The 16,395-nt window shown below is 42.9% G+C and overlaps 1 protein-coding gene across 1 annotated transcript in view; it reads left to right on the top strand.

The window, feature by feature from the left end:
* Positions 1 to 16,395, top strand: part of KY (kyphoscoliosis peptidase) — a 31,359-nt gene extending 14,964 nt beyond the window's left edge. The window contains exons 6-11 of the mRNA XM_028730906.2: positions 1,456 to 1,538; positions 3,665 to 3,773; positions 5,102 to 5,219; positions 11,222 to 11,410; positions 13,865 to 14,055; positions 14,912 to 16,395. Of these exons, the coding sequence (XP_028586739.2) occupies positions 1,456 to 1,538; positions 3,665 to 3,773; positions 5,102 to 5,219; positions 11,222 to 11,410; positions 13,865 to 14,055; positions 14,912 to 15,816 (1,595 nt within the window). The 3' untranslated portion in view covers positions 15,817 to 16,395. The remainder of the gene's footprint in view (positions 1 to 1,455; positions 1,539 to 3,664; positions 3,774 to 5,101; positions 5,220 to 11,221; positions 11,411 to 13,864; positions 14,056 to 14,911) is intronic.

Below are 16,395 nucleotides of genomic sequence, written 5' to 3'. Positions count from 1 at the left end.
ACATAATGGCAATATACAAATCTGATCCTCTGCAGATCTGTCAGAACATTTGGGCCCAACCAGATGCCTCTGGGAAGCTCAGAAGCAGGGAATTGAGGCAATCAGCCTCTCCTACTGTGGCCTGTCATTCAGTGGCATTCTGCATATTTACCAAGAGGCAGTGGTGGCTGATGGGGCAGAAAGCAGGGAGGTCAAGAACCAGAGCCCATTACAGGTGGAGGCAGAACCAACGAGAGGCAGAGGCAGAGGCAGCTTTTTCTAGTTTTGTCTCCATCCTCCCCCTTGCTGAGTTCCAGGAAAGCAACACCGAGACGAAGGAAGAGGAAACTGACAGGCAGTAAATAGACTGGCTGTAAATAAGGCAGTTAGGTGGGGCTGGCTGAGGGCAGGCTGGGGTTGGTGCAGCAGTGCCCAATTTTGCCTAATGGAGCAGCTGCCTAGAAGTTCCATAGAGCCATGATGCCCAACAGCCATTGGCAGACCTAGCCTGTATCAATTTGCATAATCCCCTTTTAAACTGACCTAAGCTAGTAGCCATCATGAACACAATTCTATGCATGTCTACTCAGATAGAATACCTATTCAAATTGATTTAGTCCCAGGACATAGTGCATAGGATTTCGGGCATAGGCTATTTACATGAAGCAATAGCCTGTGTAGGTAGGGATGCACATAGTTGCATAGGGAAAATGTTTTTACAAAGCTGATCAGATCTGATTTCATCTTCTGTGTTCTGCATGTGTTGCAGCTGATGCAAATCTCCTCCATTACTTAGCCTTTTGGTCCCCGCTTAATCAAGAAACCTTTTGCCTCCCCTTTGTGCCTTAACGTTTATAAATTGGGAAAAGGTGCGCAAAGCCAATGCAATACAGGCAACTCCCCATTTACACGGGGGCTATGCTCTGAGGCACTGTGTGTTTACGTGAAACTGTATATATTGGGAACACCATTGAAAAAACCTGCAAACACCCTCCAAACCTCCAACTCTCCAGAGGCCTCAATGGTTGGCGCAAGGACTCCTGGGATTGTGTAATCGAACCCAGCCCTCCTGCCCAGCATGTTATCAGTTGATTGACAAGTGGACGTGGTTTGGGAGACATGGCCTCACAGGCCAAATTGGACCCCCTACTACAGCACAACTGGCGCATAGGCTGGAGTTTCCTCATTCCTAGTTCGTGTATAAACTTACCTGCTCAGTGCTCCATGCATCTGATGAAACAGGCTCTGGGCAAAGGAAGCTTATGCCACTATATATTTATTAGCCTTTTCAGTTGCTAGTGGACTTTTATTTCTTTTTACATAATAAATGGAGGGAAACTTAAACTATTGTAAACCTTGCATGTGAAAACGACTTTAGTATAGATCTGGTTTATGCTTGCTAGAGTGTTTGTCTAGCTGAAATGTTTCTTCCTTTCCAGAATAATTATTACCGATGACATGTGTTTTTTCTCCTAGCTTACCCATGGGACAAGTCATGCTTGAAATCCATACCTTTTGACCTAAAGGACTTTGAGAAATTAGATGCATATGCAACAAAGGTAAAAACATAAATGGAGGTCATGACATCATGAATTCAAACTCTGCTTCCCATCATTTCTAAAACTCCAGCACCAGATATATACTGCATATATTCTAGTAATTACACAATGGAATGCTTGTGGAATTTGGTTGTCTGAATGATCAGATATATCAGTTCAATTATTATTTTTTACAACACTGTGTGCAAAAAGCTACATGCCTGCTGGTAAATATGCTGAGAAGCCAATTGTGTAGTGAATTAAAAACCAGTCAGCAGAGTGTTAATTTAAATATTTTAATAACAATAATAACCACTTTGAAAAAAAAGATTACAGGAACTGGCCTTTAACATAAATTCATGATCCTTGGAACTGGGTTATGGACTGAGTTATCTATGCAGAATACTCTGCAATCATCATCACATTTTTGAGAAGTTATAATACAATTTGTTGAAGTCTGATGATTGCAGAGTCTATTGCTCATATCAACTCCTTCAGACAAACTCTTCCACTTGAATAGTGGGCAAAACACAAATAGTCCTTTGAATTTCATTTGTGTGTTCCTGAGGCATCTTTCAGATTCTGCATTAAGAATACCCTTCCGCAATCATCTGATTGGAACTCTTCCCTCCTTATCCCAAGCTCCCTTAGACCAAGTATTGCCAGTTCTGACTGGAAGCAGTTCTCCATTTGAAAGAGACATTTCAAATTACTTGCTGCCTCGCCCTTCCCCAGCCTAGTGCTTTCCAGACACCATCAGCCCCAAGAGAGTGTGGCCAATGATGAGGGGTGATAGGAAATGCAGTCCAACAACATCTGGAGGACCCTAGTCTGGTCCTTTGAACAGGAGATGTGAGGCATTGGACCTGCAAAGTAAGAGCTCTACTACTGAGTAATGATCCCTTTCCCTAGTAATTCCTCAGATGATATTTCCCTGAGGAAGCACTTCCAAATGTTTTGCTTTAGGCAAAATCTGAGGACAACCTTAAAAGCTGCTGAGAAACTCCACAAGTCTTATCAAAATGTTGTTTGGCTCCCCTCAGATGTTTCACTTCAGGAGAAGCTCCAAAATTTGCTTCCAATTCCACTTTGGACAAAAATTTCACTGGCAACTCCATAAACAACTTGCTAAATATTTCTCACAAAGACAGCATCAGCCCAGGATGAGGTGTCCGCTGAGTATGTGGCTTCCAGATCTTTTAGAACAGATACAACACACTTTCATTGGCTGGCAAAGGAAATTGTACAGTAACAGAATCTCATATTGGCCTGAGGGTTGAGCAGGTCTGGCTGACAACCATCATACCATGTGAAAGGAAACAGTTTAAATAGAATCTAGTTATAGAATAGTGTCTAAACGTATCTGAAGGGCATACACGGGATAGGAGAGAGTAACCCAACCCAATAATATATTTGAAGCTTGTAAAAGACTTGCTTCTTAAAACACAGCAAGCTGCCAAGAACAGCATGATGAAGCTGAGGAAAACCCTGTTCTGAGTGCCTTATGCCAACCTGCTGACTAATAGATAGGGCTTCTAAACAAACAAACAGAAAATGGCTCCGTCCTGAGCCAAACTGTAACCCAGGTGTAGGGAACCTCTGGCCACCCAGACATTGCTGAACTACAACTGTGTTTGATGAACATGCCATATGACCAGAGATGGCGTGAGCTGTAGTTCTGCTGAGAGCCAGTGTGGTGTAGTGGTTAAGAGCAGTAGACTCGTAATCTGGGGAACCAGGTTCGCATCTCCGCTCCTCCACATGCAGCTGCTGGGTGACCTTGGGCCAGTCACACTTCTTTGAAGTCTCTCAGCCCCACTCACTTCACAGAGTGTTTGTTGTGGGGGAGAAAGGGAAAGAAGAATGGTAGCCGCTTTGAGACTCCTTTGGGTAGTAATAAAGCGGGATTTCAAATCCAAACTCTTCTTCTTCTTCTGTAACCTCCAAAGGGCCACAGGTTCCCCACACCTGTAAGCTAATGTGCTTTCTGTGAAACATAGCAGAGATTTTGTTGATGAAGTCAATGGTTCTGCCAAGTAGTGGACCCTAAGAGAGATCCTCTAAATTTTGTAGGAAGGCAGAAAAGGTAACCAACCTTCACAGTTGGTTTGAAATCACCAGTTATCCACATTTTTCCTATAATACAGGTGACCGCCAAGAGTACTGTGGAGGAGCTAGTGAAAACCTTGCTTCGCGTAGCACGTACCGACCTGGAAAAGGTTAGGGCCATTTGGACATGGATATGCCATCATATAGGTAAGCAGAGGATGCCATCATTTCCTGGAACCTGTGGATAATGCTGAACAGTTGCTTGCCTTTCACTGTGGTTCTAGAACCCAGTTTATACATTGTGTTGGTAATAGAGGGAGGGAGAATGTCAAGAAAATGCACCAGGCCTGGAAAATCTGAATTTTAAGAAACTTTGAAATGTTTTTACCACCACTGCAAAAAGTGCTCTCTGTCAGTAATCTTCTCACTCATATACCTTTCAGAGAACTGTCCCTTCCCAGAAAATACAGATGTAAAATATTGTCTTCCCGTGGGCCATTCTTTCCCAATTCAAGTCTGGCGCAGCTGTAAAAATAGTGTTGTGACATCACAGAAGGCTCTTAGTACTATTTATGAAACAAACGACAGTTGATTCATACTAGATTGGGTTTGTATTGGTGCCTACAGCTTTTCTCCTGCAAGGAGAAAAAAGTAGCAATTTGGAATAGGAACTGGCCAAAGGAGAAAGGGTTGAACAGTTCTTCTCCCTTAGGATGCAATTCTATGGTCTCTGGGCAGAGAGGGAGGTCCTTCCTTGAAAACCCCCTCCCAGGCAGTGCAGGAAGAATTGTCACTGAGGATTTCCAGCTGAGGTCCAGTGAGAGAAAGCACTGGAAAGGGGTGCACCAGTGGTAGGTCACTGTGGGATTTAAAGCTGCTGGATCTGAAACCCTCCCATTCTCCAACCAACACAGGGAGGGAAAGTACATCAACCCACGGACTGGTATACTGAAAAAGAAAAGAGCCGCCCTCTCTTCACTTTTTGTCCTACTGGTGAGAGCCTAGCAGGAATTTAGATTTGGTGGTGCATCTATCCCTGGGGCAAAGCAAACTTCAGGCTGCTCAGACCTATTTTGATTCCCACCCCTGTTAGAATCTCAACCAGTATCTATCAACCAGACCCAGACACAAAAGACATCCCCGTTGCAATTAAAGAACAGGGTGACTCTGAGCACACTGAACGTAGTGCTAGGAGTTTTGTTTTCAGCAACAGAAGTTAACTGAATTCACAGTCCTTTTACACAATAATGCATTTCTCCTGGTTAAGTTTCTTCATTTCAGCAGTCTAATTTGGATGGGAAAAGTTGTTTTGTTCTTGTTCTTTAACAACAGAGTGTCAGTATCTGTTGCACATTACCAAGGGCTTCCACTGACAGGCTTCCTTAGGTGAATCCCACCCTAAGTAAACATCTGTTGTACCTGTTTGTATGTGAATACTTCCTGGTTACTTAGCACAGGTCTGAATGACCCTTGTTTCACTTTGTCTATTTGTTTACTTTACACCTGTGGTTAAACTTTCAACCTTTGCTCCCCAGAATATGATATTGTGGGCTTCTTTAACAAAGACCAGCAGTCTTTCAAGCCCAAGGATGTTCTCCAGAGCGGAAAGAGCATTTGCGAGGGATACGCTGGGCTCTTTGAACAAATGTGCAGGTACATGAAGATCAGAAATGTTCCCTTGCTCTGTTACCTATGCACCAGTTCTCTCTCTCTTTACACCAACTAGGATTTGAAGCACCGTTTTGAAGCTATATTGTTGAACAGCAGCAAGTCCTAGAAAGGTCAATTTTGCTTTCCGCCCCCCCCCCCTCCATAATTTACTTTGTACCATCTGCTGAGGCTCGCATTGCATTAACATAATGGCAGATGAGTACATGGGGATAATTTAGTTAGAAGAGGCTCTCTGATTTTTTCTGGAGCATCTGAAGGTTAAAAGACATTAGGACTGAAGAATATAGACTATCCCCATGCAGTTCCTCACATGCAAGAAATGGTGAGTGGTGTGTCCCATGCTGAACTTGGCCACATCCTCTGCAAACTGCCCCATACATCTAGCACAGGAGCACCCTGGTGCAAAAACCTTTTCAGTCCAGGGGCCACATTCCTTTCTGGGGGACTTCCCAGGGGCCACAAGTCAGTGGTGAGTGAGAGGGCAGAGCAACAAATAAGACTCTGGGCAGGATTCATCTAAGTTGTGTGTGTGGCACTCATGCAACAGGACATTTCCTCCCTTCTCAAGGGGACAGCAAGGCTGGTGAGGGGCATGGCCTGAGAAGATTCCCAAGGGCCAGTTAGAGAGGCTTGGAGGGCCACATTTGGTCTTCAGCCTGAAGTTCTCCACCCTGAGTTAGAGGGATGGGATTTGGCTGTGCAAGTACTGTGATTAATTTCCACCTGACTGCTCACAAAAGAATGGCTACAAGACATACAAGTTGATTTTTTCACAAGAACTTTCCTGCCAGCTTCGTTTTATGAATTAAGGCTGGTGAGAATGCTTTTTTTTTTTAAGGATGTTGTTAGAACTTCCTTGAAGACTTGGATTCCCATGCCACCCACTCTGTTACATCCAGACCTTAATCGAATCGAGAATAAATCAAGGTTTTCTTCCAACACATCCTCTACCCATTGAGAAAAAACAGGTGCTTATGGAAGGAATTATGTATATTTTTAATTGCAGCTTTGAGAGCTCTTCCAAGCCAAGCCCCTGGTGTCCATAAAAAGTAAACATCAACATGATGAAATGTTGTGTTACCAGATATCATTTAACAATAATAATTATCAACTCATCCAAATGTTCCCTTGTCAGGATCTAGCCCTGCTGGAAGCTAATTAAGCAATTGTGGGATATTGAAGCACTCACCGAAATATTCATCCCATTGTAAAAAGGATGCTTATGGAAAACAGCATTTACATGCCTACTTGAATGCAGATACTGTGCATCTTCACTGCATGTCTTCCAATGTGCTGTGGATTCCAATCTTTATCCATTCTGCAACAGCTAATTGTGGGCGACTACACATGGGTCAGGCTAGGTTTGCCACATCGTGTTTTGATGAACACAAAGCCTGCCAGAGCAGCATGACAAGCATTGTGGCTGCTTTGGCAATGGAGATGTATCCCATCTCTCTCCATTCTGACTCACTGAGTGGGCTGGGGCCAGTGGAAGACTTTTCCTAGCCCTCAGTGGTGTTACATTGACTACTTGCTGCAGACATCATTGCATTCATTATGGCTGAGATCACACAATCAAATCCTAAAATGGGACCATAAGTAGCCCATTGAGGGGTGCAAAACGGGTAAAGAAATACCACAAAAAGCCATTAAGGTAGGCTGTCTCTATAGGGTATTTAGCACCATTCGCAAACCTGAATATTGCCTAGTGTGCCTCAATAAAGCATGCAGCCCCTTCCTGTTAGTTCTGCCTTCAGGCAAATTATCCAACCTCATTTGTTTTCCTTTCTTAAGACATTGAAATCAACAGAGAATCCTGCCATCCTTTGTTGTTGTTTTTCCATAGCAAACACTGTTGAAGAGAAACTGAATCCAAATTCCCTTCTCTACCCCAAACCATTGTTCTGTCAAGTGTTGTTGTTGTTCAGTCATTTAGTCGTGTCCGACTCTTCGTGACCCCATGGACCAGAGCACGCCAGGCACTCCTGTCTTCCACTGCCTCCCGCAGTTTGGTCAGACTCATGTTGGTAGCTTCAAGAACACTGTCCAACCATCTCGTCCTCTGTCGCCCCCTTCTCCTTGTGCCCTCAATCCTTCCCAACATCAGGGTCTTTTCCAGGGAGCCTTCTCTTCTCATGAGGTGGCCAAAGTATTGGAGCCTCAACTTCAGGATCTGTCCTTCCAGTGACCACTCAGGGCTGATTTCCTTAAGAATGGAGAGGTTTGATCTTCTTGCAGTCCATGGGACTCTCAAGAGTCTCCTCCAGCACCATAATTCAAAAGCATCGATTTTTCGGCGATCAGATTTCTTTATGGTCCAGCTCTCACTTCCATACATCACTACTGGGAAAACCATGGCTTTAACTATAAGGACCTTTGTTGGCAAGGTGATGTCTCTGCTTTTTAAGATGCTGTCTAGGTTTGTCATTGCTCTGTCAAGTGTACCTCCAGCCAAAAACCTAATGCTTGGGGTGAAAGAGAAAGGAGCAGCTTTGCTACGTTTGTGCCTGCTGAGCAGGCAAAAGCTGACACATTTGTCTTTCATTTCTATTCTAGAGCAGAAACCTTTAGGGTACTTCCAAGCAGTGGCTGTGATATTACAAGATTAGCTAGCTTGTTGTTGCAGCAAGACCAGCACAACATAATAATGGTGCACAATTGCTGTTGTAATGATCAGGGTGATAATTTTCATGTGGCAACAAGGTGCACTCTCAACCTTTCATTACCGTCTCGCTATTTATGTAGGCAATTTTCTTCAAGCTATACATTTAAGTGACACTGGATGGAGGGCATAACATTTCTAACTGAATAGGCTTAGGGGCAAGAGCATTCAATGCCGGGCCATGGAATTCGCCTCTCATGCTGAGATTTTGGCACCCTGTTAGGCGTTTCGGTGTTCAGGTCTCACATACAGTGTAACCTCCATGTTCGATCAGGAGTTGAAGATTCTGGTGGCAGCAGGGTCTCGCCTCCAGCAGCTGCTTTGCTTGGCAAGCCTGCCACAGCTCTGGCTGCATTTGGGAAATGAACGACTTTTATGGAGGATAATAAACGCTGGGGAAAGCCTACCTTGCAGTCCTAATCATTACCACAAAAATGGCTTTGGAAACAAATGAGGTTGACAAGACACCATCCATCTCCATTGTTGATGTAAATAATATAATTAACCAAGAATGTTTTTTAAAGCAATGCTGGATTGCCAGCTTGGCATATCAAGGAAGAGCCCGTCCAAAACTCCAAAGCCTTGCTGACTTGGGCAGCTGTCTGGGCTGGCAGCCCCACAGCTCGAAACAGCAAAGTTAATTGACTAAGGGCAGAACTAACTGGGTGAACAAAACACCATTCTGGCAGAGGGAAGTAGCAACATGCAGAAATGCTTCTATTTCAGCAGTTTAAATCAGGAATCATTGTTGCCTCTAGTGCTGGCCCAGCTATAGACATGATGAGGAAGAACCCGACCGTCAACCAAGTACCCATTTTCTCCTTTCATTGATTATATAGACTTGCCTTCTCTCCAGCCGTACCCTTTATCACTGGCAATTATCTCATTTCTCCACATGCCTGGCTGAAACAACTCTCTCTCCCTTCATGCACTTTCCCTAAAGCCTTTCAAATTTTCGTTCTCTTTCTCTCAACCACTTTTCTTCACATTGAAGTGACCAGCTCCGTCTACTGCAGTAGTACTGAAGGGAAGGTCATGCCATTCACGTAACACCATTGTAATTTGCACTGTTTTCCGGGCTATCTTCTATTCCCCTTTGAAACACAGGCTAACATCTTATTTGCTTTTAATCATCTCCATGCACTGAGCAGATGCTTTCGCTGAACTGTCTGCAAGGATTGTATCACTGTCTGCAATCAATTCCAATTGTTTCATTCAATCCAATGTTGCCACAAATTTAATTTCATCTACCATCACTCTGTTCAAGCTACTGGCTTTGTTAAGCGTCAAGGGAGCTCTTCACAGCCCTCTCTAGCCACTCACTCCTAATTGATGAGTTGTTAACAGTAAAAGGAAGGAACCTGCTTAGGCCATCTCTATAGGATTGTCCAGAATCATTACGTGACTGGCTTGTTTGCTGCCTTTTTAAAACCAGAATATATGCAATGCAACTTACAAAACTACCAACATAATACAAAGCAAGAGAAAGATGAAACGCCAGCTAAAACCACAACACATTTCAGCAAAAACAAACACAGCAATGTAAAATAGCAGCGGGACACATGATAAAAGCAGACTTCAACAAAAGTTCACATATAAGATCATCGTCACTGCCTTGAGGCAGTGAGTGAGCTATTATGTGCTTTGCTCAGGAGAATGGTCCAAATCCTGCGTGCCACAGTTGAAAAGGTCCTTTCCTGGATACTGATGTGCCATTTCATACAACAGTTATAAAACCCAAAAAAGGGCTTCTGCAATAGAATGACTGTCCCATGCTGGCTGAGATGGATAGATGTGATTTTGGAGATATTCTGGGTCCAACCATGATAGGTCAAAGCAGTGCTTAAACTGAGCTGGGAAGCAAGCTGGTAACCAGTGATGCTGGAGAATGGACAATTCCTATCAGAAACTTCACTGCCACATTCTGGATCAGTTAAAGCTTTAAGGCTGTATTCAAGAACAACCCCATGCACAGCACTACAGTCATCTAACCTGGATGTAACAAGTGTAAACTAAGACACTGTACTACGAGACTTGTGTGAGTTCCTCAGAACTGGTCAAGGCAGGACTCCAGTCAGGGCTGCAGCTTTGCTGGTGGAGCAGCCAGCTGGATTTTATGGTGCTGAACCTTTACAAGCAGACCCAGCCTAGACTACATCCTCCTATGCCTGGTTTGGGGATAAAGAGAAGGAAAAAGGTGCCAGAATGACCAAGGGGCTGGAGCAACTCACCTATCAGGAAAGGTTACAATGTTTGGAGCTTTTCAGGTTGGGAAAAAGGTGAGTGGGGACATTACAGAGGTATATAAAATTATGCACGTTGTGAAGAAAATGGATAGAGTTTTTCTCTGTCTCATATAATACTAGAACTTGGGGCCATCCAAAGAAGCTGAATGTTGGAAGATTCAGGACAGACAAAAGAAAGGACTTCTTCACACAATGTGGTTAAACTATGGAATTTGCTCCCACAAGAGAATGGTGGCCAACTTGGCTGGTGGTAAAACTGAACTGGACACATTCACAGAGGACAGGCCTATCAGCAGCTACTAACCATGAAGGCTATAATCTACCTCTGCTGTCGGAAGCATTACATTGCTGAATGCCAGTTGCAGGAAATCACAGTGGGGAGAGCACTGTTGCAATTCAGGTCCTGTTTGTGGGCTTCCCATTGGTATCTGGTTGGCCACTGTGAGAACAGGATGCTAGGCTAGATGAGCCTTTAGCCTGATCAAGGAGGGCTCATTTTATGTTCTTAACAGGCTAATTTTGCCTTTAAGAATGCAGCATTATCCTGATTGACCTGCGGAGACTGGGAGCATTTACCCAAAATAATAATAATAATAAATTTTATTTGTACCCCACCCTCCCCGGCCACAGCAGGGCTCCAGCATAGAAGACGACAGTGAGACCTCTTTTTTTCTTCTCGCCTGCATCTTTAATCACATCTTGGGCTACTCTTGGGCTTTCTTCTTTATCTTAAATAAACTGAGGCTGCTTGTTTTCAGGAGTCTTTACTTATTCAAGCATTATTATTTTTTAAATAAAAAATTCACAGCACTTGGATTGACTGCCAAATAGTTAAAAGTCTGCCTCCTCCCATAGTAACACTTGCTTGAAGCAAGAGATGTCAGGAAGAACAAAAGACAGCCTTTGACTTAACACCCATAAATATTAGTAATGCATGAAAAGAGTATTATTTCAGGCGTGATTCACTCTAATCTGCAGTGAGCAAGAGAGATCATAACACTTCCAACATTTATATGAATGATAAAGACAGCAAGACCCTGTTCTTTAAGTCCTTTCTATCCTTTCTCTCTCCCCAGTATTGCAGGAGTGCAATGCATGAACTTATCTGGTTATTCTAAAGGCCATGGCTACAGGGCTGGGGAGACTTTCACAGGAGAGTATGACCATGCCTGGAATGCAGTTTACCTTGATGGAAGGTGGCATTTGGTGGACAGCACCTGGGGAAGTGGCTCCATTGATGACTGCTTCAGCAAATTTACCTTCAGGTATGATTGTCCTTTCTTCCTCCCTATAGCTCTGGGGCGCAGGGGTGGGGATAAGCAAAACAGGTAGCTTTCCTTGGTCACATTCAAGGGCTCTGCAACATATTCTATTTTATTTGCTTGCTTCATTTATAACTACAGTGGTACCTCGGGTTACATACGCTTCAGGTTACAGACTCCGCTAACCCAGAAATAGTACCTCGGGTTAAGAACTTTGCTTCAGGATGAGAACAGAAATCGTGTGGCAGCGGCGTAGTGGCAGCGGGAGGCCCCATTAGCTAAAGTGGTGCTTCAGGTTAAGAACAGTTTCAGGTTAAGAACAGACCTCTGGAACGAATTAAGTACTTAACCTGAGGTACCACTGTACTTATTGAAATCCGTGTCAAATTTCAGATTTGAAAGAGCAAAAGCATCATCAGGATGCAGGGCTTATCATTTAACCATAATGACAATTTGCTTCACTATTCCAAGCTACGTGTCTCAAAGGCTAAAGCATGAAAGGGACAAAGCCTCATTTAAAAAATAAATGAGGGTGTATATATTTTCTCCCCTCCCACCAATTGGCCCCTAAAAGTTCTCCTCAGGCTTCCACCTATGAGAAATGTCAAGCTCTTAAACAGGGTTGTTATAAACTAAGCATTAAAAAGGCATAGAAATCTAACTAAACAAGTCCCCATTCTTCGAATGTTAATCTTTCCACTAACTATTAAAACCAAACACTCCTAAAAGGTGTGAGAACCATGAAAAGGAAATTAAGGCTTGGAAACAAATGGTAGAAATCCACTTGGTCCAGATAGCCAGTGTTACTGGTAGTCTGGACAATGACCCACGTGAAGGATTTGATATTTCTCCATGTGATGACCTAGTATTGGGACAACCCATGTTGTAATCAGGCGGCCACAGTAATTAGAAATGAAACACAGATCACCAAGGCTAGAGACACCATGGGGCAAGCAACAGGCCAAACCAAGTTTACTAGCCAGTTTGAAAATCCCCATATTAGCTTATTATAGACCTTCTTTGGCACAACACAACTGAAGACGAGCATTGACTTTGAAAATGCATTTTCAGTAGCTCCTGCTAAAAATTAATTCTAAGAGAATCCTGTTTCCGTTTGGCATTGTGCCCTAAACATAGAGGGACTACACTGGGTGTAAAGAGTTATTTCTTAACTGAAGTTGTTAAATTCCACGTTTTTGAAAATTTCACTCTCTAATGGCTAGAAAGATTGTTTTTTTCTTATTGCTCTTTCAAAATGCCTGATTTGCCCACATGCTTGGGAACAGAATTCAGCATTCTTAGAACTCCCATCTAGCCTTCCTTTATTTAAATTAAGTTTTTATCCCTTAAACCTGCAAACCTAGGCTTGAAAGTGCATGCAGAGAACATACAGTGGTACCTATAGTTACAAACTTAATTCGTTCCAGAGGTCCGTTCTTAACCTGAAACTGTTCTTAACTAGAGGCGTGCTTTCACTAATGGGGCCTCTTGCTGCCGCTGTGCCACTGGCATATGATTTCCGTTCTCATCCTGGGGCAAAGTTCTCAACTCGAGGTAATTCTTCCAAGTTAGCGGAGTTTGTAACCTGAAGCGTTTGTAACCTGATGCATTTGTAACTCGAGGTAGCACTGTATAGGGAAATCCAAGAAGCTGGGGAGGATGGAGATTTCAGTGCTTTGCATAATCCTGTCTATGTCTTGCTGAAGCAGAATGACTGAATTATGCAATTTAGGAAGTTTATGTAACCTCCCTACCTTAACTATAGTTTATAGAGTTAGGAACAAGTTTTTGGCTTTAGCACATCCTTTCTGATCTTTAAAACAGCATCCCTGTTATATATGAAATCTCATTTGGAAATCTTTTTGGAAACATGGGTTGCATGGGTGCATGTAGGATTGTTTTTATTGTTAAGATGAGCTGACAACGTTTCTTTTTATTGTGTTTGCAAAATTTTAAAAAATTAAAAACACATTTATCATATCATTTAATATCATTTAACTATCCAGGACCATACTATGGTTTAAGATCCTGGTTAACATGCTAACACTAGTTCCTCACTAACATAACTAGCAACTCAACCTTAAACAGACCAGGACTGATATGAGGAAATCAGTGCATAAACGATGCATTATTAAGCCAGGAGCATTATAACCAAACTGGGCCATTGATAAATTACACTATAACAAGCAGCCTCATTTGACTGCACCCTCTGTTCTACTGTATTCTCAGCCAAATCAGTCCAGCCCAGTCCCAAATCTACACATCTCATCTCTTCATTTTGCCTCCTAGAGCTCAGCTGTGTTTCCTACCATCATTCCGGTCCTAATTTATGTACAGTTGAAAGGAAACCCCCATTGATAAACCTATCTAGAACTGCAGCCGTAGTTAAGATTCAGTACAAGGCAGAAAAGAGCACCCGGTGCCAGTGATGTATTGACCTCTCCTTTCTTGTTCCAGATACAACGAATTTTATTTCCTCACCCACCCCGCCCTATTTATTAATAATCATTTCCCAGACAACAGCAATTGGCAGCTCCTCAAACCAGCTGTGACATTGAAACAGTTTGAGAGCAACATGTTATATAAGAGTGACTTTTACATGATGGGATTGCTGGCAGCCCACCCAGAAACACCAATTATTCAAACAGGTACAGTGATACATGTCATTGCCCCATGCCGATCTTATTATAAGGAACAGTTCCAGCTTTTGGTAGGGGGCTAAAAAAAAAAGATAAAAGTAGCAAAGGTTAGGATTTAGGCTGCTGGGTTACTTTTAAAAGATTAGCTCTGTGGGACTAAAGCATGGGGTTCAAAGTTCTGCAGCCTTTTTTGGTCATAATCACCATTACCCTTGGGGTACCAGTTGGTGTAAAATACAAAGTGCTATTTATTACCCATCAGATTGCTTTTGCCCCAAGAATATTTATATTCCAGTCTGAAGTGAAGGGGAAAGTTTCAAAAAATTCTGGGCTGAGGCTCAGAGCCTTATGTGGGTGCAAGTTAGTACACTTGAGTTTCAGAAGCTCCCCATGGTGTCATTCAGAACCTAAACATGGAAGGAATAATTTCATTTTGAAATCCTGTCTTTTGAACTCTCTCAGACTTCTCGGAAACTGACAAGTTTCTAAGGGGTTGTAGTCAAAAGTGCAGGCAGCTTGAGCTGTAACTGAAAGACATTGGTGCTTTCATCTTTTCCAAGAATGATGAGCAATTCTACTGCATTTGTAATAAAACAGAAGCAAACGAGTACCCGAAAATGAAGGCTTCCCGCCCTTAACCCTCTTGTTATTTATTCTGAATTTGGACTTGACAGACGCTTGTCAAATTCTAACCAGCCAACCATAATATTCTCCCTTTCACTGCCAAAATGATTGACAGTTCAGCAGGCAATTCCATTCTCCAGGTCATTTTCTCCAGCTTTTTTTTTTTTTTTTTGATTGATTTGTATTTTTGAGTAAATAGTAAGAAACATCCTAACCAGCCTCCTTTATTTGCATGTCACAGTAAATGGGAAAGCAGTAGTAGCTGTGGAGACTCGTTTGCCGATGCTGTTCATGTTTGAACTGAAAGGGGCAAAGGAATATAGCTTGATGACTCTGAAGAGGAATGGGATGAATCTGGAGCTCTACCCACAGAAGACGGGGACCCATAAGCTACAGATCTACGCCAAACCATCCAAGAGCTCAGATGAAGTCTACAAATGTGTGATAGAATATACATTAGAGTGTAGCTCTGTAGACAGGAACGTCTGCTTTCCAAAGGAACTTCATCAACCTGTTGGGCCCAGCTGGTTCTCAGAGAGACAAGGATTCCTCAAGCCCTCGCAAAAAGGCCCAATCATTCATACCAGTGACGGGCGCTACGATCTCAGCTTCATCCTCAGTAAGGACTTGAGTGTTTTAGCTTCCTTGCATTCGGGCAACGTAAGCCTCAGCGAGGATACAACAAGACGGCACATCTTGCAAGCTTGCCAAGGAAACCAGGTAGACTTTAAGATCCATCTTCCTCATGCAGGGAACTTTGCTTTTAAAATCTTTGCGAAAAAGAAGTCTGATCCTGGAAATTATAACTATGTCTTCAACTACCTCATCTGTTGCCCAAACACCAAGGTGAAATGGCCAGTGTTCCCCCAGACTTATAGCAAGTGGGTGGAGGGTTATGTGCTAGTGGAGCCGCTAGCCGGGTTGCTCCCTGCTGACCGCAACGTTAAGTTTAAACTCAAGCTTCATAGCATTGCCAAGGCATTTGTTCAATGTGAAAAAATCTGCCCCTTGTCTTTAAGCAAGGATGGCTACTGGGAGGGATCTTGCAGCACATCAGGCTGCACAGAGGTCTATGTGATGGTCCTGGAAAATGCCAATCACAAGTTCTACTCTCACATCTTGAAATATGAAGTAGAGCCACAGTAGGAGGCCACTCCTACTCTTATCATCTGTCCACATGTGCAGCGAGATCTGATATATCACAGTTCATACCGCTCTCGAGTAATTCCTTAAGGCTCCCTTAACATTGGGGAATAGCGCTCACCCCTCTCTGAAGCACCAACAAAACAATACAACTTGATCAAAACTTCCTGAATGGTATTACACAATGAGTGGCATTTGTAGGAAATGTATAGTTTCTTTACCAGTGTAACGTCATACTTCCCATATACATAATTTCAACTATAGATTATTCTTGTGCTACGGGCATAGTACATTTTGCACATTTCCCCACCTCCATTTTAGGATGCAACTGCTGATTTCTGAATGGCTTACATTCAACAAATATGTTATGGGCAACAAAGGGGCATTCTCTAACTCATTGTGAGCCAGGAAGAGAGAAGGACCACACACTTTTGAGCATCAATGTGAGAGTGGCTGCAGAATCTCATCAAAGCACATATTGGTGCAAGATTATAATCCAAATGGAAGCTTTCTTGTGTGCACTTCATTGTCTTACAAATATAAATGATACTGCGAAAACAAGTTTTTACACCAGATCTTAAA

This window comes from Podarcis muralis, chromosome 6, assembly GCF_964188315.1.
Source record: "Podarcis muralis chromosome 6, rPodMur119.hap1.1, whole genome shotgun sequence".
NCBI lineage: Eukaryota > Metazoa > Chordata > Lepidosauria > Squamata > Lacertidae > Podarcis > Podarcis muralis.
Note: the sequence above shows the minus strand (reverse complement) of the source record. Positions and strands in the feature narration are given on the sequence as shown.